The sequence below is a fragment of the Cladophialophora bantiana genome (genome assembly GCF_000835475.1).
Source record: "Cladophialophora bantiana CBS 173.52 unplaced genomic scaffold supercont1.7, whole genome shotgun sequence".
Taxonomy (NCBI): Eukaryota; Fungi; Ascomycota; class Eurotiomycetes; order Chaetothyriales; family Herpotrichiellaceae; genus Cladophialophora; species Cladophialophora bantiana.
In genome coordinates, this window is record NW_015971581.1 from 975930 (window position 1) to 1003209 (window position 27280).

The following is a 27280-nucleotide window of genomic DNA, read 5'->3' on the forward strand; positions in this document are numbered from 1 at the left end:
AGAGTGTTGATGGGCCAGGTCAATTGCCCAATATGGATGGATCCGTTCCTCAGAAAAAGGATTTGTGCGGACAAAGAAAAAGTGAGAAAAAAAATTACTCCGGAAATAATTTTTTGAAGGGGGATGGAGGGGCAGCGGGGCGCTGATTCGCGGAACCAAGGTGCTGGCCTGGTGCTGGCGTCCTGGTCACCGAGCCACCCCCTGGAGACTGCAGCAACCTTGCATGCAAGCGCATCCAGATGCGTCCGGCGCAAAACTCTGGTTCCACCGTTCCAGAGCCGGGCTTTTCCAGAACTCAGGACGCTATGAAGTAAGTATGTGTTTGGTGTGCCATCAATGTGTCAAGGTTGGCTGCTCTACAACGATCTTCCGCACACCATCACCTAGCCAGCAAGCGCTTACTCGACATGCCGTTACAAAACTTGGCTCTGCGATGACATACCTTGATATGTACAGGGTAGTACCTGCTCTTTCGACTGGTGGATGGTGCCCGTAAGTTGTCGGCTCGATTAGTGAGGATTGGGGGAGGATGGAAAGAAATGTCAGCCATTGCAGCTACGCGAGCCGTGGTAGAGTCTATCGATATCTCCGAGAATGGTAAGTGGTTCGGCATTGCAGGAAGAGTGAGGGTAATAAGTGATACCAAGAGGACACATCTGACAGGACATGGGCCTGAGCGATGAGGTACCGAGTAGAGAACTACAAGTGGACGTTTATGCGACCTGTGGAAAAATCACACCACAATCAACTCTGGCAATGCCGCGACAGAAGTCCCAAATGCTGCAGTACTTGTACTTTGCCGTGATGTCTTTCTCTCCTCTGCCATCGAATCGGCGATGGATGAAACTGAATATAGCAATTGCACCTGGTTGGGCGGTGTTAGGCAATGACAACTACACAACGTAAACAAGTGGAGGCTTCTGGTAAAAAGCAACGGAGACAGTTGACTGGCGTCGGGCAGTTGTACCGTAGCGGTTTGTAAAAGAGTCGGGCAAGTGCATCCGCGAGCCCAGTGGACAGGTCATGGCAAGTTATTCACAGTGGCTGCAAGGGAAGCTGCAGAAGGGCCGCTTAGGCGCTCAGCGTTGGCCCCAAAGACACTAGCCTGGGCTAGTAGGGGCCGGATGGAAAGAGCTAGTGGCTAAAACGATGACCCCGACTTTTAGCTTGGCGGCCTGGTCACCTCAGAACGGCCGCCTGGTACCAGGGTGAACGGGCTCTGGGCAGCTCTGGGCTCTCGGATCTCATTCCAGGGGACCTGGGTCGATGGCTGAATGGCATCCCAGGCATCGAACTTCGCCATTAAGTGGAAGCTGGTGACAGTTCGGTGGCATTTTTAGGACTCAGAGACCCATTTCCGGAGCGCCCACGAGGGTTTTTGCTGGGGTTTGTCGTTGTGGCGTGGTGCTTCCAGTGCAGTCTCTTCCCTCGATTCCTCCTGGCATCTGCCTGCGCATCTTCTCATTCCCCCTCCAGCACGGTTCCCTTCCAGGTTTGCATCAGAGCTTTCAACACCACCTGGTCGAAGTCGCAGAGACCTCGTTCTTTCGTTGCAACACCCAACTCCTTTCCTCCCTTGACAGTGCATTTACTATAAGCCATCGGCATCTACTTGACAGTCCAGAGAAATATTTGAACAGGCCCACATTCCTCACACGACCCTTCTCGGGACCCTGAAGCTGCGCAGGTGACAGAGGCAAAGGGCACGGACGCCTGCTAGGCTCCCATTACCGCCATTTCTCGCTACTCGTTTCTCGCTTCTCTCGGTCCAGCAAGCTGCTGTTAAAGAGAAGAATACAAGACTGCACCACACTTCTCTCCTACTTCGAGCTGCTTACCGCCGTTTGACTTCCAACAAAATCAAGTGGTCGACTCAAGATCTCTTGACGCAAGGAGGCGAGAGCGCAGCCAGTGAAGGCCAACTGAAGCTGATCCCTGCTCCATGCTGGAGAGTTTTCATTGCTCCACGATCCTGGCTCCTTGCATCGCAGCCACGCATTCCAGCTCCCTTCATCCTCCAATCACTACGCCGATGTCCATGTACCCGTCCGTCTAACCCACCGCGCATCTGTCACATCTTTCGCCCTCCCTTGTCCAGCGCTACGCTGCACTAGTCCATCCCTCGACTGGTGTCGCCGCAGCCTGAATCATCATTCTGCCATTCGACAACTCCACCATCCCAAAAACAAATTCCCTGCTTTTTTGGGGCTCCTCTACAGAGCGGTTTACTGTTGAACACGACTTCCCGCCCATCCATCCCCCTGCCTGCCCAACAGTGTCGCGGTGTCATTCACTGTGTGCTGTTATACAACAGTCCACCGACAACATCCTCGTGTCTTCCACAAGCAGCGACACATGACATTTCACCATGCCTTACAATACCCGTCGGAAATCGCTTTCCTTGCCTTCGCTGGGCATCCATCTGCCCAATGCCTCTCGCGCTCACCGCCCAGCTCTCAAGACGACAACACCACCTGCAGAACACTCTGCTTCTCCTCCGCCTCCAACAAAGAAGCAGAAGCGCTCTCATGAAGGCGAAGAACCTCTGTCCCCGGTTTCCTCCCCGCGCTCCAAGGTCGGCTCCCCTGCGATCGACCTCCCAAGATCAGCCGCACCCGTACTCGCCGCCGCTGCTGTTGAGCAGACACCTCCCCCGTCGCCAAAGCTGGGTGCTCCGATCCGAAAAGTAGATACGGACGGTATCAACGATGACATTGTGATCGCTGTAATCGAGCAGTTGGAAAAGACGGGGAACAGGCCACACCTCATTAGGGATATGGCGGCTATATTGGCTTCCACCAATGCCAGCATTGCTCAGTAAGTCCGCAGGGTATTGAATTCAGACAGCGTTGTCACTGACTTGGTCTAATAGTTCTGCAAACCCGGCTGCATTGCTCTCCTCCCGCCTCAGTCTCTACCTCAAGAGACCATGGACTGCTTTGTCGCCGTGCCCACTAGCCAAGGAACTGATCCCGGTTCACCCACGAAAGGTCTTCTTCTTTCTCACCACTCAACCGCGAATGCCTCTCCCTGAATCTTCCGAGGATATCCTCCCTCAACCAGTTCTCTCGGTTAAGAACCTGACCCCTAGCGTGTCAGACCACAGCCAGGTCGATGATGATCTGGATCAACGAGATCGTGCTCAGCTATCTCCCAGCCCAGAGGTTGAACTATACTCTCCCGACCTAGATCAGGATGATCCCATGGAGCCTCCAACCCCTGGCGACCACTTCAGCGCCAGGAGTAGTCTGAACCCAGACAGTACGACTGACGTCCGTCGTAGATCTAATCGGGCTCCCAGTCCCGCGCTCGAGGAGGACGAGCGTGGCTTCACGGAAACAGCCACCGCGGTTCGTGCGCGTGGCATGAGTCTACACAGTCCTACCGTTCAAGCATCAATCGAGGTTGATGAAAAGCCCTCAGCCGTCGAGGTGTTGGAAGAGACCCCAGAACAGCGCCAGAAACGTGACCGAGAACTGGGCTTGGCTCTCTTCGGTCAGTCTCATCAAGCCCTCCACGTGCCGGAGCAGAAGTTGTTTGCGAGCAGTCCCATGATCCAGGCCAGACCTGATCACCAGGCGCCAGTCGCCAAGACGAATTTGACTCTTGACCTGGACGGAATCGAAATCGGCATGGCTTCCTGGAGTATGATGAGCCCCGAGCAAATCGACGTCGAAGAACTGGACGAGATGTTTATGGGATTTTAAGACACCGGCCATTGGCATCACCGGGTTCCTTGGTGGCCGCCTAGGTTTCTCACCTCACTAGATTTCACTCCACTTCCAATCATCTCGACTTTGGCGTTTGCTATTGGATCGAAATCCTTGCCAGATGGGTCAGTTATGCGGTTCGATGGTTGGTTCTTGATGAAACGGCACGTTATTACTTTCGGTTTGTCATCTGATGTCTGAAGCGACGCAAAGCCATGTGTTGATAGAATTCACATCTCCATGAGAAAGAAGAGATTTTGTAGTACTAGAAGCCTGATGGCTGTTTGAGGAAATGGCGGGTCAGCCGCGCTGAGATCTCATGGCTCCTTTGGAGCTGAGGTTCCAGAAAAAGAAATGTATCACTTGCAATTCAGCCAGCCATCGATCCATCCATCACCACTCCAAAAGAGCCTCAATTCTGTCTTTCCTCGAAATTTTGTGCCTCAGCCGGAGCCGGTCGAGCCGTTTTGGTCTGTGCACTGTTTTGTCAGCGTCAGTGCCATTTCCTGAACAATTCCTTCCTTCAATATCCTGTGAGACAAGTTCAGCGGAGGTTTTTGCGCCGTCCACATGGGCAACTTCTGGCGCTCAATTACCTGCTCCACGGCAACAAGATTCTCGCTCTCCAGTTCCTCTTGTCATCAGCCCTGATCCAACGAAATCTTTCTTCCTTCGGATTCAGCTCGACGTGGGTTGACCAGGGTGAAGATTCGTGCGAACGAGGTCTTGGTCCAATCAACGTGCTATTATTTACTGCCCGGGGAACACAATTCATCCAGGAAGCTGGCAGGCCTTCAACCAAAGGACAGCGATCATCTGCGGCCTTGACTTGAGGAGAAGGACTCTGTGTAAGAGGTCCCTGCTATCCGATGACGCTCGCCTGTCTTCTTTTTGCCCTTGTCTTTCCGACGCCTTCGACGTTTGAATGGACCTCTCGCTATCAACGGCCGAGGTGGCCACGAGACCTCCTGTCTGGTCTCCAGCGGGATTTCCGGTTTTCGAAGTGCGCTGTCATTGAGCTCGATGCTGCACTCACTTGGATCTTGACGAAAATGACAGAGCTGTGACAGAGCTGTCCGTCTTGTTCTCAAAGAAGATCGAGGCCAGTCCGTGGTTTCACATCCTTTGCACATTGCCGATCGTGCTCCCCAGACTGTACATGTCCTTTAGCGATGAGCCTTTTTTGCCATGCTTCCAGCATTCCTTCGGCACTCACTTTGTAGCTATTGTTAGGATTGCCATAAATCGGGGGCTCCTTCCGGGGAATCTCCAAACTTCGGGCTATACACCGTGACAGCCTCTAGGCTCTCAAGCAGCGTGTTGGTCAGTGTTTTACCTAGCCTGCTTGTCGAAGTTGAGAAAGATCATTAGTGCAGAAAGAATAAGCGAAAGTAACAAAGAAAAGCCCATTGACTCCCAAAAGAAGCTGATGTCATCGAAACTCTTGAGCTCAATCGACTCCAATCCTCATGGTATGCTGTACAGCTCAGAAGTCTGTTTGGAATGGCCGAACCAAGAGTGCCCATCCCTAGCCATGGCTCGGCGCCATAACGAGCGGCGGTTTCAAGTTGTGCGAGAGAAGTCTCAAATCAATTCCGAAGACTGCCTCCTCACAATTCGTGCTCGAGCGCGTTAACGTCGTCTGGCTCCGCTAATATCCTTCCTTTTCTGCATACGTCGGTCCAGTGCGCTTGGCCGTGACAGAAGCCAGGAGTCCTCGGTCAGCGCCTGTCGCCCAGTCCCACACTCTGCCAAATACCGACAGCGGTGGATGCGATGTATAAAATTTTCACTGCCGAGTAGCAATTGTCAGACGCCGCAGGTGCCTGGATCGGCGAGTGTCCGACAGGAATTCCAATGCCGTTTGCGTGCCGAGCAGGCACACAGTTGGAACCATCACTGAGACGATATTGTACTACCACATTTACCAATCATCCTGTCATCTTTATAGGAAGCAAGAAACCATTTCTGAAAAACATACTGATAAGAAATGGTTGTGGAAGACCCTACATAGAACTGACCGTGAGTTACCTCATTCGTACGGTGGGAGCTGCACGAGGCTGACGGCTGGTTACCTAATTTGGCAGGACTCAACCAGGTGACCCTGGTCCAGGCATGGATAGACTGGTCCAGCACAAGCATGATTGCTGATTCCCGAAGAACAGATCATGCCATGATTCCAGATCTATTGTGGGTCTAAGAGTTTGGTTGCTGAAAAGGCAACATCCGGCTTGACCGCCCAGCGAATTGCGATGGTATAAAAATGCTCGAGGCCATACCGTGCGTGGCTCTTCTCATCTCCAGTTCAAGAAAAGGTCAGTTTTTTCTTTCTTTCAACCTTTGTTGCAAGAGGGGCCGCATCGAAATCGTCATCAATATGGCTGCAAACAACAGTGCTCTTCGGATTACAAAGGTTTCTCCAGCCTACTGGCGCGCGACGCTCAATAACCCGCCGCTCAATATATTCGGTCCGCACCTGTATGCCGGCCTCCGGCTGTTGCTCGACGATCTCGAAAAGGATCAGCAAGTGCGCGTGATTGTCTTTGACAGCGACGTAGCTGAGTATTTTTGCGCTCACTATGACATGGCTTGGCCAAAGGAAGGAGTCAATATCCCGGGCTATGCGCCCGTAAGGGGCGATTGGCCCACTTTCGTGCACCGGCTCAGCAACCTGGACGTCGTCAGCATTGCCTCGATCCGCGGGCGCGTGCGCGGCATCGGCAGCGAGTTCATTCTGGCGTGCGACATGCGCTTCGCCAGCCGCGAGAAGGCCATCTTGGGCCAGCCCGAGGTCGGCGCGGGCGTCGCGCCCGGCGGTGGAGGGCTGGAGTGGCTGCCCCGTCTGTGTGGCCGGTCTCGCACGCTGGAAATCGTGCTGGGCAGCGACGACTTCGGCGCCTCAACGGCTGAACTGTACGGATGGATCAACCGCGCGCTCCCTGATGCCGACCTGGACGGGTTCGTCGACACCTTTGCGCGCCGGGTAGCAGGGTTCGACAAATTCCCCCTCGTCAACGTCAAGAGGATCGTGAACCAGCGCGCCGGCGTGGCCAATTTTGCCGACCTGCACGAGTCGCAGCTCCTTTTTGGGCGCTGCGTCGAGACTCCCGAGACCCAACGCCGAGTCAGGAACCTCTTCGCAGCCGGATTGCAGCAGAACGGAGACACGGAGCGGAATCTCGGACGTGCCCTGGCACACCTCACTTCGGATTAAGCGAGGAGAGTTTGAAAAAGAAAAGGAGAACAAATGGGGGAGTCGAAGGGAGCGTCGATAAACTTTTGTATTTCCAGTCTCTCACCGTCTCTCACTAACAACCGCCTTTTCTTGCTCTCCCGGTTTCCGCCCGTACACGAAATGGAAGTTCACGTAGAGATGGTTCTGCGAGTTTTGCAGCTCCTTGATGACGTGAGCCACGAGGACGCGACACTCGTCCTCGGACCAATTCAAGTAGCGTGTGAGGAACCCCAGGGCGAAGGGCTCGATGGCCGAACACACCTGTGGAAGCTGGTACTTTCCTAGGGTCTTGAGCTTCGGGTCGCGCGGCCACGTGCCGACAGGGACCTGGTGAGAATAGTTAATGACGGATTGGTGGTTAGCGGAAGGCATAAATCTGGAATGTCGAAAGGAGAGTGAAATGATAGACGATACAGGAGAAGGAAGGGATGGGGTAAGAACCAGTGGTGACCCGTTTCATGATGCCGTTGTATGTGAAGGAAAGGCTTCGAGATGATGCTGGCGAGTGGAAAAGTCCAAGGAACCTACCTTGTAGACGTCGTCTCGGACGTCGATGAAACCCGCATTGATCAGGCGTTGTCTCTGCTCTTTAGCCACGTCAAGGTCCTTACCGAACACCTTGCTACCTTGGTTCACCTCGTCTTGCCACCGTTTCAAATACGGCGTTCGGCTGAGGTCTGGGTCGTCGTCCGATTTAAGCCACGTCTCATACTCCTGCATCTCCAGCCAACCGCCCGGCGTCAGTGATCGCAATGCCTGCTGGTACAACCTGTCCCAATCCTTGATACTGCCGGCCATGGCGCGACCGTGGATGAAGTCATAGGTCTCGCCCTCGGAGTTTTCCTCGACCCAGTCGCTCTCGACGTCGTCTACGTAGAACCGGACGTTTGGCGGCACCAGATCTGGCTGAATAGGACTGAGGTCTGTGCCAACGACCATGGCCATGGGGAATTCGTCGGCAAAATCCACGGCCCAGATACCAGTCCCGGTGCCGAAGTCGAGCACCCGCTGGGGGCTTGCTAAAATTGGTGCGCGGAAGAGGCGGCCATCTAGGGTCAGGCGAAAGACATGGTGGAGGAGATCAAGGCGAGCTTGCTCCATTTCATCGTTGGGCAGTGTGTATTCGCCTTGACGATAGGCATGGTACCGTCTGCCGTGTTTGTAAGGGTAATTGTATATAGAAGAGGCTAAAGATGCACTGGTGACCGAGGCGTCGTCGCCCAGGGTGGAGTCTGCGTCGCTCGCTTCGTTGGACTAAAGGAGAGATCAAGCGTTAGAGAGACCAGGCTTGACACGGGCAATGATTCCTGTCTGCTCTTACATCTGGCTGGATCTCAGCATCCGGATCAGGCGCGGCGGGCTGCTCAACTATCGCGCCCGGCCCCGGTGGATGTTCTGGGTTTTGTCTGGTGGCGTTGCTCATATCGAGCGAAGTGCAGCCTCGCTCACTCACTGCGTTGTACAGTGGAGGCTGATGTTAATGGTGGGCGGGGAAACTCGTGGAAGAACGGGCCGTAGAGAGCATATGTACATGGCGCAGGAGGATAGTGAGGGCAAGTGATGGTAGTGGTGGTAGTGCACACAAGCTGCTGAGAGCTTCGGAGCGGCCCGCCCAGCTTTAACTACTGCGGCATTAGGTTTTGGTACTGTTGGGGGTGGATTGGAGGCACCGCGTTAGTGCTTCGGCAGGCCCTTAGGTGCATATCTGGCCCCCTGGACCTCACTAATCGACCTTCCCTACAGGTGCATATCTCCTCCATCTCGCCTTTGCTTTGGCCGCGCAGGTGCCTAAAGCAACCCCCCCACGCATGCTGCATCTACACGAGCACTGGGTGTTGCTCGTCTACTGGTGCCACCTATCTATGTCCCTCTGTATGTAGGTGTCCCATTGAGAGCAAGCTAAAGCATCAACTTCAACCCCGTGCCCACACACAACAAAGCGAATCGGTCCATCTCGTTGCTGATTCACCTTTCGCAACCGGCCCATCCTTGACCTCTCCATTTTCTCCATTCAATCCTGCTCTGCAACGCCTTCAGCCATGGCCTCGGCATACTTCGCGACTCTGCCCCAGGGCTCTCTGACGACACCTCTGACCATCCTACTGACCACATGGCTCCTGTATCTGGTGTCGCTTGTTGTGAACCGGCTGTACCTCTCGCCGCTCGCAAAGTTCCCCGGACCGAAAGCGGCTGCCTTATCACGATGGTACGAGCTCTACTACGAGGTCGTCCTGAAAGGCCAGTACTCGCGGAGGATAGATGAGATGCACCAGCAGTATGGTATGGTCAGCTTCTAGGACCAGTTTTCATGAGTAGGGGCTTGGCTGACTGATCTCTATCAAGGTCCTATTGTGCGAGTCGCGCCAGATGAGATCCATATCAAGGATAGTGACTTTTTCGACGAGCTATATGTCAAAGTGCCGCGGGTTGACAAGCATGAATGGGCTGCTGGGAGGTTCGGAAACCATGGCTCAATTATTACCACTGCGGACTTTGCTCTACATCGTCGTCGTCGCGCGGCACTTAACCCCTTGTGAGTCTTTTCCAAAATGCGTGCCTCGAATTGGGGACGACGGCACTTTGGGCACGGATCCAAGGAATTTCTGACGCCAATATAGCTTCTCTAAACGGTCAATCGTGGACTTCCAACCGGTCATTCGCCAGAAGGTTGAACTGTTGAGCATGAAGCTCTGTGAGTATAAGGCCAAGGGCGCTCCGGTGGTCCTGAGCGAGGCATTTCCAGCGTTTGCCGGCGATATAATCACGGAATACTCCTTTGGAATCTGCTACAATCACCTCGATTCTCCAGATTTTTCAGAATCCTTCCATGCTGCATTCATGGCAGTCGGTGAATTTGGCCATGTGGCGGTTCAGTTCCCCTGGTTCCATCCAGTGAGTTTTGGCTCGACCACACCGGTTTGATTCGTGAATGCTGAAAACAACACAAGCTCTTGAATTCTCTTCCGGATGGCCTTGTTCGGAAAATGCAGCCGGCTCTGGGGAGTTTACTGCAGCTTCAGGTTGTAGGTTGGGGTGTCTCAACTCTGTGAATTTTGTGCCCACTAAATGCTCCGACACAGGATTTGCGGAATATGATCAAACGACTGACTCAAGGGGATGACTTGGGCGAGGGGAAATCGTCCCATCGGACCATTTTCCACGACCTGCTCCAGAGTTCTCTCCCGCCTGAGGATAAGGGAAACCGCCGCATGGCGGACGAAGCTCAAACAGTCATCGGAGGAGGCCTTGAGACAACTGCCTGGGCATTGAGCGTGGCGTCATTCCACATTGTGAACAATCCCAAGATCTACAAGCGACTGCACGACGAGATTCTTCAAGTGATGCCTGATGCCTCCACCATACCCGACCTGCTAGAAGTCGAAAAACTGCCTTTCCTTCGAGCGTGCATCACCGAAGCTGTCCGCCTATCTTATGGCATTTCCGCTCGCAACCCTCGTGTGCTCAATCAGCCGCTTCAGTACAAGCAGTGGACCATACCTCCGCGTACGGTCGTGGGCATGTCAATTGTGGACGTCCACCACGACGAGAACATCTTCCCCGAGTCGCATTCGTACATTCCAGAACGATGGCTGGGGAACCCCAAAGCGCCAAATGGGTCTCCGCTTGATCGCTATTTTGTCGGGTTTGGAAAAGGGAGTAGGAGCTGCCTTGGAATAAAGTACGTGTCCTGACCCTCAGCTCGGTCATACCTGCGAGCGAGCTAGATTCCTATTGAGCTAACCCAAGGACTCTCTGCTCAGTTTGGCGTACGCGGAACTGTTTCTGCTCATGGCGACGCTCTTTCGACGATTCCGGTTCGAACTGTTCGAGACCGACAAGTCGGATGTGGAGTTGAAGCATGATTTCTTCTTGCCGAGCCCGAAACTGGATTCCAAGGGCGTGAGGGTGAAGGTTGTCGAGGTTTACAAGTGAGAAGATAATGGCTAGTGATTGACTCTGCACTGCGTGGCCACATCCTCCGTACATATCTGCAAACTTGCAGTCCCCTCTCCGATCGTCGACGTTTCCATCCCCAATATCATAGGACCCGCAGAGAATACTAATGTGCGGGATACATGCCGACCGTACTAGGTCTAAGGCATGTGGAACCATTCGCTATCTAACTCGTCAATTATGGAGATTTCGTCAACAGGCCAGAGACAACAAAACCTCACGGTCTGTACTCGGTCCAATCCACATTCAGTAGAGTTCTTACTTGTGTTCTTTTCACCAGACCTATATCCAAGCGTAGGTCTCAACCATGCTTACATAGCCATAGTTAACCGTTCGCGCCGCGAACGCGTCGCGAACCCTCCACTTCTTCAAGCTGCTTCTGATTCGTAGAAGCTAAGCTTGCTCGCTTCGGCTCCCGTCAGGTACATACCGTCGTTGCCGAATCCCTCTCTCTCTAGCTAGCTATCTGCGATCCCTCGGGGCGAGGGAGAAGGGGAGCTCTCAGGGAGACGAGTTTGCAGGATAGTACGTGTCCCCCTTGCGAGACTCTGGTCCCTGTGGACGCCCGTCTCTCCATCCATGGAGGGCGAGGAGCCCTTGGTGCAGCAAGCTCAGCAGCAGTGGCAGTATATGACAGCTTCTGCGGGCTTTAGCGCGGCCTACATCGACGAAATTTCCCAAGGACGACGCACACTCAGCAGCTCTGCCCCTTCTCCCCCTCATCATCTTCATCGGCCATTAACCACGGGGACGGGCGCCAGCATCTACGAGTCCGCAATTATCCCCGCGATCCGCGCCGCGCAGGACGAGGTCGTGCTTGCGACGTGCTTCTGGGCCGCGGCCTCGACGACGCGCACGCAGATCTGCGAGGCGCTCAAGTACCTGTCGCGGCGCGTGCTTGCGGCATCATCATCATCTTCGTCGTCGTCGTCATCTCCCAGGAAAGTCTCGGTGCAGATATGTTTCTCGTCGTGCTCGCTGGCGAGGAACATGCTCTTGCCCACACCTCAAGATGGCCAGATCTACCAGCCTGCAAGCTGGGGGAAGCTCCTCGGCCTGCCCCAGCCCGACGAGGTTAAGGGGCTCGAGCTCCGGGTCGTACGCAAGTTCTTCTGGCCCTGGGGCATCGTCCATTCAAAGTACGTCATCGTCGATGGTGCGCTGGCCATATTTCCCTCGTGCAATGTCTCATGGGAGTGCTGGTTCGAGGTGGCCATCTCCTTGACCGGTCCCGTCGTCGACCATTTGCGCCGATTCCATGCCAACTTCTGGGAGAAAGGGACGCCTCCGTTGCTGCCTGAGTGTCCCGGCCCTCACCTCCCTCCCACCGCTACAGATGATCCGATCTCGTCGATCCCAACAACTCTCCTGCTTTCACCACACACTCCGACAGCTCTTCCGAACCACCTCCAACCGCGCGTCCTCCTCGGCCGTTTTCCATGCATGCCCAGCGCCCCGCTCACATTCCCTCCCACGCCGCTGTTGAAGGCGACGCACCATCTGCTCTCCACGGCGCGGTCCTGCATCGTCATCCTCACGCCGAACCTGACCGAGCCAGCCGTCCTAGAGTGCCTGGCCGAGGCTCTCGGCCGCGGTGTCCGCGTCTGCATATGGACGAACTGCTCCCTGATGACCGCGGAGCAGCTCGTCACCGCCGGCACAACGACGCCGCGCTGTATCCGGAAACTCCGACGCAGGGCCCTGCTAGCGGGGACGAGCGCGCTGCTGGAAACATTCTACTTCGATGCCGATGACGGGCCCAGTGCGCGGCTGCAACAGCGAAGAGTGCTGCGAGAAAACGAACATGACGAAGAAGAAAACGAAATCGAACAGGACGAAGGGGAGGACCAGGAATCAATCCCCGTCAAGCTGCACGCCAAAGTGACCATCGTCGACGACGAGAGGATCCTGCTGGGCAGTGGCAACATGGACGCCGCGAGCTGGAAGACGAGCCAGGAACTTGGCGTGCTGGTTGAGAGTCGCGCCGTGGTCGACGAATTCAAGCGGTTATGGAAGTATAGCAAGCTGTGAACTTTTGATCGTCATCCTTGTCATCATTATAATCAACACTATCGTCGTCGTCATCATCATCTAATTTTTTTTTTTTTTTTTTTTTTTAATTGATGAGAACTGCGCTTTTCTTTCTGTCTTTCAGTGTATGGACGAATGGCATCGATCGGACAAGGGAGCAGTTTCTCATCTGTACTCCCCCCTGTCCTAGAATGAGAGATTTTATTCCTATTTGGCCATGTTGAGATCTCGGCTCATTGCAAGTCCCCTAGAATCGAGCTTCGAATGCTCTTCCTCGACCCAAGCGTGGAAGTCTCAACTCTCGATCAAAGACTGACGACCACTTCTTCCGGAGGGTGTCGTCCAACATTTCTCATCACCGCGCTGCCAAACTGTGCAAGTCTGCATTGTTGGCGGGGAAAAGGATCAATCCGATCATCCAAGTCGACATTTCTCAAACCACAAAACAGTCCGACAGGTTCATCCCTAGGAGACCTCGACTGCAATCATCATACGCTTAGCAATGCTTAAGAAGAAGTCTGCTTTCACAAAGGGTGGAGCAACGGGGGAGGCGTATTCGCAAATTTTCTGCGCCCCTGTGGGTCGGCGCAATGGATGCCGTTCCCCAACAGGGGACTTTTCTTTCGATTCGGCGGCGTCTGAGATTGATTTATCCATGTGTGGAAACGACAGAAGACAAGATAACGCCCAACGAATGGGATTCTCAATCTGCAAAGGTGCCCAGTACTTGTTCATCCCTCCATGTCATCGACCGATGGCGACCGGATCGCCCAGGGCTCGCATTTGCGATGTTCTGGCGTCGTCCTCGATAGGTAGACGATCACTTACTACTCGGCATGAAAGCCTTGCGTAATTCCGAAATGGTTCCCCAGCAGAAGATGCCCCATCGGGCTTTCGGCCTTTGCACATCGATGTCTGTTCCACCTAACCAGACGGATGACGGATGATAAAAGGCGGATTCTGAAGGCTGTAGTGTGTACGCAGTGGCGAGATGCTGGCGCATGAAATTGCGGCGGTTCAGATATCCTTCAGTCAATTTGCCATATTAACTTCCTGCATCACCACAGTTAACGGATTATCGGGATAGCATCAAGGCGCAGCCCCTGATACTCTCAGTCGGCGTCCCAATAGCCATTGATGCTCCCAAGCAGCATCTTCCACACATTTCCGTCAGCATTTGTCGTGTCACATATGTCCCTCGCCAATCCCCGGGCTTCCTTCAGGTCTTCATCCAGCCACCGGAGTCTCTCTATGCCAACTTCATCATTACCGAACCTGATGAACTGAATGCCTACCATTCCCTCCCTTTTACCTCGTTTCTCGAGGTAGTCCACCAGTCTCTTGATAGAACGCGCAACAGCGTCCAGCTGACGGTCTCCAGGTTGCCACCTACCATCAGTAAAGACATATAGACTTATGGGCCTGGTATCCGAGTTGACTGCAAGCTTTTTTTGATATGCTTCCAGAATTTCGTCAAGTCGGTGAGCAAAGTCAGACTCCCCAGTGAGGCTTTTACCTCTTTCTCTGACCATATTCTTGAGCTTGGTAGTGTGCCGCTCTTCTTTCCGTTCGTCGGATATTATGAATCGCAGCTCGCTTCCATTTGGATCGAGTTCTTTCTTTTTAATCATATAGATTAGGCTACCGTAAAGCTGGGTGAGATCGGGCCAGTAAGGGTCCATGCTTTCGCTGTCGTCCAATATAAAGACCTATGTCTGCGTAAGTGATGCGCGATCCTACAGGTTTGCAACGCGGGAACATACGTGGTCTCTTTTTTTCAGATGACCAATAAGCTCATTCTCGTAAGGAAGGGGAAGATCTTCTTGCCGGCGGAACCTTCTTCTGCTCTCTTGCGTTTGTTGAACCCAATCAATCAATTCTCTCACCGTCAAGGACTTGGATGGAGCTCTGTTATGCGTGCTCCCTGATGGCGTCGTGTCTACTGCTTTTTCTTTCCCTTTGATTCTTGCCTTGTCGGAAAGCCCTGCAGGTTCCAGAAGGCTTTCTACACCTGGGGATGAAGGTTGATGGCGGCGGCTGAAGGTATCCAGGGGGGCGGTGGGGCTTCGCATGAGTGTAGAATGAGGGTTTGAGGAGGTGTGGGCGACGTCGGCACTTCTTGATGCCAACAGTTCTGTCTGAGCCCTGTCGTGAAGTGGCATCTTCACATGATCAGGACCTTTGTCTTGAGGCTCCGGCTGAATGGAAATGCTGGCGCTTCCGTGGGTGAAAGAATCTCGACCAAATCCACATATTGACGAGGATGATTCTCGGTTACCGTTTCTGTTCAGAGATGAGCTGTCAGCATCACGACTGCTAGGACTCTGCGCTAGTCTGGGGCTGTGATCGCAATCCCAATTATGAGGAAGCTCGATTCGATGATCATCAGGAGGGGTCCAAGGATATCCGACATGACTTTGGCCATGCAACTGCTGGTACTGGAGTTCGGGAGGAAGTTGTGGCGGCGTCATTGGCCTCGAACCATTCTGCTGGTATGGTGCGGTCTCGGGCTCGTCGGATGCCGATGACGGTGTCAATTTATTTCGAGCTTCTTCGATGACGTCCTCGGAGTAGCGGAGAACTTGATGCGCTCGGAGGCGAGACGACGGTGACGGCTCAAACATGTATTTGAGCAGTTTGTCCCACAGGATAGGCGTTATAGAGTCCTCCCTCGCGCATACCCTTTGGGAGTCAGCGTGCCAGGTTCTCACCTTGCGTAGAAGATGTCCTGTTTTATCATGGAAACAAGCGCCCATGGTCTTGTCAACACCCACGTCACCCATTCTCTCCTGACGATATTTGCGCACTCCATATCGGCCATCCAATCCATCCACCGTCCACGCATGGAACTCGCTGTAGACACAGGCGAGTGACCACGTGTCACCACTCTGAGGGGCCTTGGATATGTGGGGGTGATGGCTAGAGCTTCTCGCTCGGTTCAGCTCCGGGGCGCCTAGACTATCAGTAACGAATAACGCAAACTTTGCTGTAAAAGGACTCACCGTAAGCTTGTGAGCCGCCTCTGCTCTCCCTGGTGACACTCTGATCGCTCTCAACAGTAGCCGAAAAGTGGCTCAAACCCAAGTCAGCGAGCATGAACCGAACATCGTACGGCTTCTTGTCGACATCACCAGAGACTAAGATATTAGACGGCTTGATGTCTTCATGGCAGCTTTTAGAAGAGAGTGTCAGTACTGAGCAAGTCCTTGGGTGTCTCAAAATCGCCCACAAGGATTGGAAACTCACCCCTGGAATATTTGCAGTCGTCCCGCGCGGTCAGTGCCCATGTTCTCATGTATCTGCACGAGGGCCTTATTAAGCTTAAAGAAATTGTCCCACAAAGTCACTATGTCCTGTCCCAGCTTTGGGGGCTGAACTTTTTTCCAATACTCCTCCAAAGTACCGACGTTGGCATATTCAAGAATGATGTGACGACTTTGATTCTGTGTGAAAGCACCATAGAATCCTATCAGGTTTGGCATTGGTGCTGATGACTCGTTCAGTTTGCGAAACGCCTCGACTTCGGCAGAATAGTAATCGTCTGCCCCAAGCGGGTAGTAAGACTTCACAACGTATTCATGCGGGTCCTAGTTCAATCAAGTTAGATGACATTATTGATATAAGCATGGGGGTATGCTCACGCCTTGGGGATCTGAACTTTTGCACAATTCGTCGTATTCTTCATGGATTGTGAACTTGTGGACAGAGGCGCTTGAACCATCGTTCTTATCCACCTTCTGCATCGAGGTGATTGGGAGGATTCTGTCGTTTTCAAATCTTACAGGTCCGAGACTGTAGCTCAAAGCCTCCACACAGAATTGCCACTGGGTCTTGTAGAACTCGTCAAAAAACGTTGCGCCGCCGCCGAGTTTAGGGAAAAAGTCTCGCTTGTCGGAGAGAAAGGGTAATTTGCTGTCGCGCAGCGTCGATTCCCTGACAAAGGAGTCGATATACTGCGAGTGGCCGATGGTTACCAGGATAGTGAAGACTTTGGGACAGTGTTTCGCAACGGCACGCACGTCCAGAGGAGGCTTGGAAGCGTGTATGGTCGCCGCTGCGACAAGTTTCTTGACCTTTGAGTAACTACTATCCCGGCTGCAGTCGAAATACTCGGTGATTGCTCGATCTGGAACGAATTGACATGTCGTATAGGAGGATCCGTCGTTGAAAGTTATACCCTGGCAACTGTTCTCTTCTTTCCATGTCAGAAAGGACTGGATCTCGGGGTCGGTGAACAGGTCAGGCTGGGGAGAGCCTTGTTCCGCTGTCATCGCAGCGGATGGATTGTTTGGCTGCCGTGTAGCGACAAGAAAACATAGAAGGTGGTTCTGGGACGTCGGCGTGCTGGATAGAGCCGATCTTTCGACGGTCCAGACAGATGTTCGAGAAGGAGAGTGAAGGAGACATCATCAACGTTCAGCGCCAGCCTCATGGGCTTAAACTGCGCATGCAGCGCGATGGTGACTGGGCCAGACTCGGTTAAGAGCTACTGAACTGGTGACCAGCCTCATACCGCAGCCAACTGAGCCCACCGCCCCTCAATCAAGCTTTCCCTTGGGACTGACTGATTGGGCGGGGCAGTGCTACATACCAGTAGGTAGTAATGGCTCTGTCTGCCTGGTCGCCTTTCCTGTAGCACAGTCAGTACTGCGGCTCACCAAGGATCGTATTTCTCAGAAATTCGAACATGGCTGATGGTGAAGGCGAATTCTCTCCTTTTGCACCTTTCAGCCTCATTGAAGTCAATGTCGTCTATTTGGACCTTGGCGGTGAATGAAGCTCGGCTTCGCGACGACACTGCTGGGGGCGTAGTTCCTGTGAAGGCTGAGCTGTCCTTTCTCATTGATGCTTTAGAGGATCGAAGTCATGAAAGGCAACCCACAACAGCTAAGTTACTTGCTTAGGGCTGCAAACCGGGGACTAAGTCGTAAGAAGCCGCCCACCGGCCTCCTACCACTAAGCCAACAGCCCCCGGGATTACCCGGGCTGAGCAGGCTCGGGGGCCTCCCCCCCCTGCATGCCCCGATTTAGCCGAGCCCACTTGAACTTAAAAGGCCAAGATACAAGGATAATGACGGAATTCAACGGCAAGACTATCTCTGTTACATCTCAGTCCTGCGCTTGAAAGTCACAAGAAGCGCTGTTGCAAATTGACAACACCATGTATCAGAACAACGAAAATAGCATGGGTCCAACATTACCTATCCATCCCAGTATAACAACCTGAACATCGCTCGCTATCTGCCTTGTTGTCACCAGCGATGTCGCCGTCCCCAAACATGTTGACGCGTCCCATAGAGGTTGTCATGTCATACAGTCGTGAAAAACCATCCAAAGGCCTACACATCAAGCCCAACAATAAGTGCACAACGGTAATTCGCTCACATTTCCACCAGAAAGGATCATAATCATGCAAAGGTAAGATACTCTCAAATAGAGGTCAGTGATAAGGACGATGGTGTCGTGCCACGAAACAAGAGGACTCTCGTCAGTAAGATCCGTTATTTGTTCCAGATTTGCGCCCCACTCAAGAGCTGCTTCGCGATTCTGGTATTAACACGTGGCTTTCGAGCCTTGCTGTCCGAGATATCCAAAAGGGGCATCAAGAGCCTGCCCTTTCAAGACGGTCCAGATTTCCAGAAATACACAGCCAAACGACCAAATATCAGAAACTGAGTTGCGATGGAGACATGCAGCAACCTGAGAAGCACAATACCATGGGGGCTTGATGGTTACCCCTGTTGTCGTGCAGAGGCTGATTGCGGAAACGGTTATCCGCCGTAGCGGAGTGCTCCCCAGTAAAGCGCAAACCCAGAACCGAATGTTGCGGCCATCAATGAGAGAGTCAGGCAGAGAAAGAGCTTGACTGCTCCCAGAGAAGTGCTGCCCGATGTGACCTTGGAGTCTTGGGGACTGAAGCGGACGATGTCAGTTGACATGAGAGTCGAAACAAACGTTGCGGGCAGAAAAAACACTGTTACTACAGTAATGATCCTCATCAATACAGTTTCGAGTGTTGTTTTGAGCGTCAGATGCTGCATTTGTTCTGTCAACTCCTCCATCCGTTTCGCCGAAGCGCGTGCCTCCAAGGCAAAGGCTTTGTTGGCCTGCATGCTTTGGTATTCGACGATCCCATATAGGAGATTTTTGCACTCGGCAATCAGCTTCGAAATGGTTTCGATTCTGTTGAGGTGCATTCCTAGGTCATTCCGCATAGACTGGACACGCTGCGAGAATTGAGCCACAGATGCCTGCATGCTTTTGCGGAGGGTAGGGTCCAGATGTTCCAAATCTGGAGATGTCGCCAGGCGGTGGTAGAAATCTTCAATCCGAGAGAGGACGGCAATATCGCTTTTGAGCACCAAGCCAGCATCGTTGACGATATTTTCCAGAGCCTGCGCCTCTTGAAGTTCCTCGATCCGATACACGTTCTGGTCTTCGTCCCCTTTCGAGTCCTGATTTTTGGGGTCGTACTCGGGAGGAAGATTCGGAGGATCCTGCGGCTCATCTGGCATACTGATGGCAACGCTAGGCGGCAGAGGCTGCAGAGGCGGTGGAGAGTTTGTATCCGGCGCCATTTGGGAGTTGGTAGTATTAGTACGGGTGCGAACGGCGTGCAGTGTCCAGGTACGCCTTGGAGCCAAAGTATTACCCTGATTGCCTGCTGGGATCGTTTCTGTAGGGCCTGCGAAAGCGGCTACAGGCGCGACCTTGTCCACCAAAGCACGACGTTTGAGTGTGTGCAGTTGTTCTTCGATGTCGTTGATACACCACCTCCAGTTTTCTCCACACCATTCGACAATCACCGAGTGGCAAGCAAGGGAGTTGGTGAATTTCTTTGCGATGCTGGAATACGTGTCAGGGGCTTTGGCCAGCAGGGTTGCCGACACTTCTTTGAGGCGGTCGCGTATAATGTCATTTGCCTTGACAACGATCCATGATGCATGTCCGTTCTGGACGTCAAATGAATGGAAGATCACAACCTGTCGATTCGACCAGGGCCACTGCAGTTCGTCTTTTCGCTCGAACGATTTCAGATTGTAGCAGATCTGAAAGTCTTGCCCAGAACGGTCGAGCTCTGGGATGGGGTTTCGTTGTAGGCCTAGCTCGAGCCGCCTGTCCTCTCTGAAGCCGCTGAACTGCGAGTCCACAGCGTACAGCTGTTCGCCAAATGCGAATAAAAACTCCAGGAAAATGGGAAGCACTTGAAAGAACGAAAGGATCCATGTCATCATGTCTTGACTGATGTAGAGTACATCACGGGAGTTGCGAGCGCCAACGAAGACAAACAGACATTGTTTGTCTTTCTGTACATGGCCGGTAGAGCCAGGGAGTTGTTGTCTAAGCAGGTCGACAGAACGTGACGTCTTGCTTTCGAAGGTCCCGCACAAGTCTTCGTAGTAGAAGAGCTCAACAGCAGCTCTATTCTCTGGGCAGAACAGCTTGGGGGCTCTTCTAGCCAACGTTTGTCTGTATTCTTGTTGGACAGATGGGTAAAAGGGGCCAGCATCTATCAGGTTGGCGGGGTAATCCTGGGCCCGGCGGCAAGATGCGTGGAAATCAACGAGCGACATAGTTTTGCTTTAGTATGGGGGTATTCCAATTGGTCAAGAGACCGGTGTAAGAGGGAAAATACAGCGGTTTCCAGAGGTAGTATAAGAATATATATCCTCTCACACAGCCCCCCATATCGCCATCGAGGCCTCTTGGAGCAGACAGATCTCTTCCTGACCGGTCGTGTTCGTGACCCTCGACCTCTAAGCCCCTTGGCGGTTGTGGAGTCTGCGCCTACTAGCCCACCAGCCCACCAGCCCCCACCAACAGCCCAAGTCTGCCTTGTTGCTCTCAGGGAGCAAGGAAATCAAGGAAACATGGGGAGTGTGGAGGGGAGCTGGGGAGGGAAGGGGGAGGCAATATTCTCGCCGTCATTTCTCGGCGCCTTCTCATCCTGGTTTCTGTGTCGCTGGTTCGAGTTACGACAAGCCGGAGCAAAGGACGCTCTGTCAAGCATGTGGATTTTGCAACAATCTTTTCTCTTCCTACCATTCGGTTATGGACGCGCCTGGGGCTGGATATGGGTATCGACTCACGACAGAGAGGTTACGAGGCACCCAGAATCGCCATGTCTGTGCTCTGCGCTGATCTCGTCAGCTGAAACGCCGTGTCTGTGCCCTCGAGACTTGCAAGTCACCTCGACATAAAACTTCCAATTCCCAAACTTCTGTCGCAGCCTTTTTTCGAGGATTTCTTTGGTCAGGTTTTCGTAGTCTGGAATGTCATTCCAGCGCCATCGGGGTTCAGCATCAGCCATTGTCTGGCGTCGGTCGGTGAAGACACTGAAACTTGTTGGGCTGGACCTTCGAGTGGCCAGAGTGGCAAGGCTCAATCGACGACTTGGACGGTCGCAAGCGCCCTTATAAAATGAGGGGAAACTGGCTCGCCAGCTAGGTTGCACGTGGCAGCATCGTCAGGAGCCTCATCCTCGTCTCTTTGCAGTTGTCCATGACCCTGATTTCAGCCGCCTCCTTATCACGCGACTAGCTGGTGTATGCCATGATGATCATTGGACAGGCGACATTTTCCTTTACGAAGTGCGAATGGTCATGCAAGCGTCAACCCTCATTGGCTCTCAATGGCTGTCTGCCATATCAGCCACCGCATTGAAGGCTGGGAAGAATGCAGATTGCCTGGTATAATCAATGAAGTACGGGGACTTATGTGAGGGATAGTGCTCTGCGCCTAGGGAGGACACAAATCAATATCTCGCCGCCCAGAACCCAAAATCAGGGCCAGCAGATCTTGATAATAGGTCTACTAGACCGGCCACGGATTAGTGAGTCCCCAATCCACCAGTGTTACTGCCCTTAGACAGCAGTGCTTTGCGACTATAATACTTACATTCGGGCCACGGGCCGACCCTTAGCCCCCAATGCCAAAACAGCGAAGCAATCGAGGCTGTTTCCAACTTTTGAAGACGACTGACCTCATCTAAGAGTTCTGTGAGATGCTGTCTTAAAGTGATATCTATCGAGGCAAACACAATGTTGGCAAACACGACGCAAGATGAGCCCGTAGGTTCCCAGTCGAGTGCGCCCTGTGTCTCGAGGTGGCCATGGACTCAGCCTTGGTCTGGCCTGCATTTCCCAAGCACAAGGCTGAGTAAATGCGACAAGAAAATGAACAAGGCAGGCATGAGGTCCTCTCCCTAGGGGTCTTTCAGGAGTGGACACGAGCCCATGGACCTGGCCTGTGTTATCACGAGAAGGCTGATTCTGAGTCTTTGAATACAAGCCCCTGGTTCAATGGCTGGCGAATCTACACTGTGACATCCCGGGCATCGCCTCCCTCCAGGTTTGCACTGTACTTACAGTCGATCATTGGGCCACATTCCGTGCCTCGTCCAGCTGAAAGCGAACCAATTTAGCGGTGCTAGCCGCGACTAATAGGATGGCCGCCCCATTCCCACGCCCACCACCAGAGCACCCGAAGACTCGACTTTGGATCTGCAGGCGACCAGTCTAGTTGTAGGCCTAACCCTTCCGACACACATGGAATTGCCCGTATGTACTCGGTATCTCCGTATAATATGAAAGACGTGGCGCGAGGTATCGCAATTTTCGCCCTTATTGCCTCTATCGCAACGGGCTCCTAGGCCATTCAGTATTCTCCTGCATTCCTCGCCCCCTTCTACTGCTCTTCTCCACCCTTACCTTTGCCCCGTCAATACAATGCTGTTATTGTGCCACGGTCCCGCTGCGCCCCACAACCGGGGCGTGTGCATACCTAAGTAGATTGTACCATAATATCTCGGCGTGTTGCGCACACACCTCCCGGGGCGTGTGCCTTTGGTATCTGCGTACGTCGCCATCAATCCATCTTCACACTCCGTATGCATTGCTGGCAACGCCACTATGCCAGATCATGATTCTTTTTGGTCTCCATCTATTAAACAATTCACCCATGAAGGGATTCCGTCTTCCATATCCGCTATGAGCCCAATGGTGTCTTTTGGCCTGGGGAGTGCAAAACTAGATCCCGCTACACAGCGAGACTTTTCAGGCCGCCGCGAAATACCCCAGGCAACATGACTTCTAGCTGCGACCGTTGAAATCTGTCTCTCTCCCAACTGAGGAGATGGTAGGTGATGGCTAGAGTCCCGCTTCCGAAAGATTAGAGCCCTGGAGAGGGAAGAGAGGCCGGCAGGGAGGCCGGATGTGGGTCGATCTCGCCCTATACATGACGTTATGGCGCGACTTCACTTGAGCGGACAGGAATTACGTTTACTGTGTCAACAAAGTATCCAACTCAGAGGCACGGTGTTATATCTCTCTCGGTCTTTCAGTCAGGCGGCACTGCTCGCTCACCAGGAATGGCCATGGCATGTCTTCTCCCCCCTTGTCAAAATCCTACTATATGTCGCAGACAGTTCTTAAGTGATCATCCCTTGGTAGACTGGCGAAGAAGCATAAGTGGTTTCCCAGCCTGCACCACATCGTTAGGCTTGACCAGCAATTTCTCCACCGTAGCGCCTTCCATGCTCTGTTCCGCCTTGACGGGGATCTCGAGCTTCATCGCCTCCAGGATCGACACGACTTGCTCCAGCTTGACGCTGTCGCCTTCCTTGACCTCGACTTTCCACACGTTGGCGTTCAAGGGCGCTTCGACAGGTATGATGTCCGGATCTGAAACACATGTCAGTCTTCCTCCCAGTTTCACATGGGGGGAGGTGTATAGTATATTACCGTGCAGCAGCTCCTCCACTGTATCCATGCTGATTTTCCCTGCTTCCTTCTCTTTGTTCCATTTTTCCAGAAGCTCCTTCTCCAACTTATCCATTTCTGCCTGCGCTTTTCGCTGTTTGGCGCGGATTTGCGCCACTTCGTCCTTCGTGTCTCTCAGGAGCTTGTTGTGCTCTTTCATGTCGAATTCGGTGTCCTCATATTCATACTCGTACCGACCACTTCGGAAAGTCGCCATCATGCCTTCATACTCGTCCTCGGTCACCTCGTAGAAAGTGATCTGGTCGAAGTCTTCGAACAGCCAGGGCTTCTCTGGGCTGTAACCTTTCTTGAAGCCTAAGATGTCGGCTCCGGGGATGGAGAGCCCCGTCATCATGTACCCACCAGGCGACTCGACGTTGTATAATGCCATGCATGAACCTCCCCAGCCGACCTGCCCTTCCGGAGTGTGGACGCGGGAAGGGTTCATTTTTGGACACTGAATGCGCTGGCGAGGATCGATCGGTAGGGCGATTGGAAGGGCCACAAAGAACCCCACGGCTACCACCATCAATGACGATTTTGTATATATGTCTCGAAGCTGTTACGCGTTAGAAAATTCGAAACACACCACTGTCAGTCAGAATTTCACCTGTTGCATCGTGAATGCATTGTTCTTCGCCACGAACTCCATTGGATCAGGTAGATACGACGCATACGGTCTTTGCGTCTCCATGTACCTCTGCAGACTTTCCTTCTGCCTCTTACTCTCGAACGTGATGGGAAGTTTGTACTTGCGGCTGGGGAATTTGGCTTCACTGAGATCGCCGAGTTCATTCTCAAGCTTGAGAAGATAATCCATCATTTTCTGGCGCGGGACCTTTGTGGAGTCATAGTAGAGCATCAGAGAATTTCCGCAAGCCATTCCCGTATGCATCGCGCCATTGGAGAATGATATCTCTCCCGTGGACTCTCTGAGCTTTCCGTACAGCGCGACTGCACGGCACCGGTAGTTGAGGTCAAAGGAGCCGTGGCCGTAGTCGATCAGGATGAAGTCGTCACCACCCTGACGGTACGAGACGAGCGGTTGGTTGCCCTGTTCTTGGATTTGGTGGATGATTGCAGGCTCCCACCCTTTGTTCTCCACGGACGGTGGGAAACCCTCGTACTTCAACGGCGAAACATTTTCGAAGCTGCCCTTTCCATTGCAACAATCGTCAATTGAGCCTAGGAACTCTTCGACTTCCTTGCGCTTGGCAATTGCGTCTTGATACGAAACCCTCTTGAACCTCAACTTGTTGCCGGCCTTCATTTGGCCTAGTCTCCAATAGTCGGCCTTTACTATTGTCGTCGCCGACACGAATCCCCCAAAGTCGGGCGCGTCGATGGGGAAGAGGCACGGATCGTCCCCTGTCCAATTCACGGTGCCCACGGGATAGCCATATTCGATGACATTTGAAGGGTGGGCGCCGCCTTCTCCTCCATCGGGGCGTGCCCATTTTGGTTTCGGACCGATAAGTCGTATGCCTCCTCGAGCGGCGTTATGAGAAATCGTCCAGGTGCTGTCGTAAAATTCCTCAATGAATTCGTTGGTGACGAAACCTTCGTCGTAGGGACCAGGCATCGCAAAAAGATCCCACTCTTCTGGGTAGGACGGTATAAGGTCGTCCGGTAACCTGAGCTCGCCGCTGACATCCGGCAGATCAGCTGTAATAGCCAAAAGATCCCCCGCTGCAAGGGCTCTTCCCTGATAGCCGCCGACAGCAGTCATGGGAGCAGTTGCCTTTGACCCGAACCACGTCGCAATACTTGGGAGACCTCCAAATATCGCCAAGTACGATCTGCATCCCCCTCCTGTCGTCCTACCGATGGTCAATCGCTGACCAGCTCCAATCTTCAGCCGCGTCCACATGGGTGCATCTTTGCCATCAAGCTTGACCTCCATTGGAGCACCGCAAATGGCCACAATGGCTGGCCCAAGGAACTTGAGATCTGGCCCACTCAAGGTGATCTCAATTCCTTCCTTGCCAGGAGGATTGCCTACGAGAGCATTTGCTATTCGGAATGCCAGAGGATCCATGGGCCCAGAGTGCGAGAAGCCTCTTCCAATGGTGGGGCGACCCGGCCAATCCTCTATCAACGTGTACGCTCCACCTTGTAAGACGTCTATCGCTGAAGGTTGGAACTTGAAAGTCTCTAGGAATTTAGTCATCGTATTGCCGGATTTGAATGTGCTGTCTTGCAAGATAGCCTCCAAGAACTCCATGTTTGTGGGTGGTCCGAATATCTGGGAGCCTTCCAGCATTTCAGACATCAATCGGAGCGCTTCGGGGCGGTTTGATGCATGAACCATGACTTTAGCCAGCAAAGGGTCGTAATATGAAGTGACCTTCGTCCCTGTATGGATCCAGCCGTCAATCCGAGATCCGCGAACCTCTTTCCAAGAGACATGTTGCAGTGTGCCCGGTGATGGTGCAAAGTCCTTTGCAGGATTCTCGGCGTAAACCCGTACCTCAACCGCTGCTCCTGAAGGAGGACTTTTGGGTTGAAGACTGCGGAGATATTCACCATCGAGTCCGCCCTTCCCAGAAAGCTCCGCGTCGGCTTGCTTCAGCATCAGCTCAACGAGGTCAATCCCATAGCACATCTCAGTGATGCCATGCTCCACCTGCAATCTTGTGTTCATCTCCAGAAAGAAGAAGTCCCCTGACTCGTCATCGACAAGGAACTCGATGGTACCAGCTGAGCCGTAGTTGATTGAGCCAGCCAGACGAACAGCAGCCGATCCTAGCTTTTCCCGGAGTTCGGGATGTTTCACCACGAAGGGACTTGGACACTCTTCAATCACCTTCTGGTGTCGTCGTTGAATTGAACATTCGCGCTCCCCAAAATGTATCGCTTCACCAAGCCCATTACCGAAGACTTGGACTTCAATATGATGTGAAGAAGGGTAGAACCTTTCCATGAAGACACCCGAGTTTTTAAACAGAGTCTCGCCACGGGACTGAACTGTCTTGAACGACCGTCGGACTTCGTCTTCATCCTTGCATGCTAACAGCCCCATGCCGCCTCCGCCTGCGGTAGCTTTGAGCATTACCTGGAGCTGTCAATACAGTTTACAACGCGAATGGTCACACTTACTGGGAAGCCTAGTTTCTTCGCTTCCTCAACCGCTTCATCCTCTGACCTGACTAGGCCCTTAGTTCCTGGCACGATGGGAACATTCGCCTTTGCAGCAAGTTCACGAGCTGTATGCTTAATGCCGAAATCGTCGATACATTTGGGATTGGGTCCAACGAAGACCATTCCTGCTTCAGTGACATGCCTGGCGAAATCGGGGTTCTCAGATAGAAATCCATAGCCTGGGATAACAGCTTCTGCTCCTTTGGATTTGGCGAGTTCAATGATCTGTTGCGTATCGATGTAGCCCTTAGCATCCGGTCCAGAGAGCAGAACAGCTTCATCTGCTGCCCCAACATGAGCCGAGGCGGCATCAGCTCCAGTGTAGATCGAAATCGTCTTAATACCGAGTTTGGAGGCTGTCTTGCATATCCGTACTGCGATCTCTCCTCTATTCGCGACCAGCAATGTCTTCAATTTCTCCATCTTCTGAAGGCTGGTGAGGAAAGAGG

General features: G+C 53.1%; 8 protein-coding genes across 8 annotated transcripts; 4 read left to right on the forward strand and 4 right to left on the reverse strand.

Moving 5' to 3' along the window:
- Positions 1-2368: 2368 nt before the first annotated feature.
- Positions 2369-3707, forward strand: Z519_05348 (uncharacterized protein; the record flags this gene model as incomplete). Its single annotated transcript, XM_016763088.1, has 2 exons — positions 2369-2817; positions 2873-3707. The coding sequence occupies 2 exons, from the start codon at positions 2369-2371 to the stop codon at positions 3705-3707; spliced, it is 1284 nt and encodes a 427-aa protein (XP_016620701.1).
- Positions 3708-6087: 2380 nt separating this feature from the next.
- Z519_05349 (uncharacterized protein) lies at positions 6088-6924 on the forward strand (the record flags this gene model as incomplete). Its single annotated transcript, XM_016763089.1, has 1 exon — positions 6088-6924. The coding sequence occupies one exon, from the start codon at positions 6088-6090 to the stop codon at positions 6922-6924; it is 837 nt and encodes a 278-aa protein (XP_016620702.1).
- An 81-nt stretch (positions 6925-7005) lies between these two features.
- On the reverse strand, positions 7006-8368 carry Z519_05350 (uncharacterized protein; the record flags this gene model as incomplete). Its single annotated transcript, XM_016763090.1, has 3 exons — positions 7006-7272; positions 7474-8199; positions 8267-8368. 3 exons carry the CDS (start codon positions 8366-8368, stop codon positions 7006-7008), a joined length of 1095 nt encoding a protein of 364 aa, XP_016620703.1.
- A 616-nt stretch (positions 8369-8984) lies between these two features.
- Z519_05351 (uncharacterized protein) lies at positions 8985-10878 on the forward strand (the record flags this gene model as incomplete). Its single annotated transcript, XM_016763091.1, has 6 exons — positions 8985-9225; positions 9289-9478; positions 9564-9837; positions 9894-9968; positions 10026-10624; positions 10707-10878. 6 exons carry the CDS (start codon positions 8985-8987, stop codon positions 10876-10878), a joined length of 1551 nt encoding a protein of 516 aa, XP_016620704.1.
- A 600-nt stretch (positions 10879-11478) lies between these two features.
- Z519_05352 (uncharacterized protein) lies at positions 11479-12930 on the forward strand (the record flags this gene model as incomplete). Its single annotated transcript, XM_016763092.1, has 1 exon — positions 11479-12930. The coding sequence occupies one exon, from the start codon at positions 11479-11481 to the stop codon at positions 12928-12930; it is 1452 nt and encodes a 483-aa protein (XP_016620705.1).
- Positions 12931-14042: 1112 nt separating this feature from the next.
- Positions 14043-17201, reverse strand: Z519_05353 (uncharacterized protein; the record flags this gene model as incomplete). The annotated part of the gene is made up of 5 exons (XM_016763093.1): positions 14043-14639; positions 14694-15883; positions 15933-16102; positions 16177-16517; positions 16572-17201. The coding sequence occupies 5 exons, from the start codon at positions 17199-17201 to the stop codon at positions 14043-14045; spliced, it is 2928 nt and encodes a 975-aa protein (XP_016620706.1).
- Positions 17202-18701: 1500 nt separating this feature from the next.
- Z519_05354 (uncharacterized protein) lies at positions 18702-20504 on the reverse strand (the record flags this gene model as incomplete). The annotated part of the gene is made up of 1 exon (XM_016763094.1): positions 18702-20504. The coding sequence occupies one exon, from the start codon at positions 20502-20504 to the stop codon at positions 18702-18704; it is 1803 nt and encodes a 600-aa protein (XP_016620707.1).
- A 2863-nt stretch (positions 20505-23367) lies between these two features.
- Z519_05355 (urea carboxylase) lies at positions 23368-27254 on the reverse strand (the record flags this gene model as incomplete). The annotated part of the gene is made up of 4 exons (XM_016763095.1): positions 23368-23612; positions 23673-24249; positions 24301-26745; positions 26790-27254. 4 exons carry the CDS (start codon positions 27252-27254, stop codon positions 23368-23370), a joined length of 3732 nt encoding a protein of 1243 aa, XP_016620708.1.
- Positions 27255-27280: the final 26 nt, after the last annotated feature.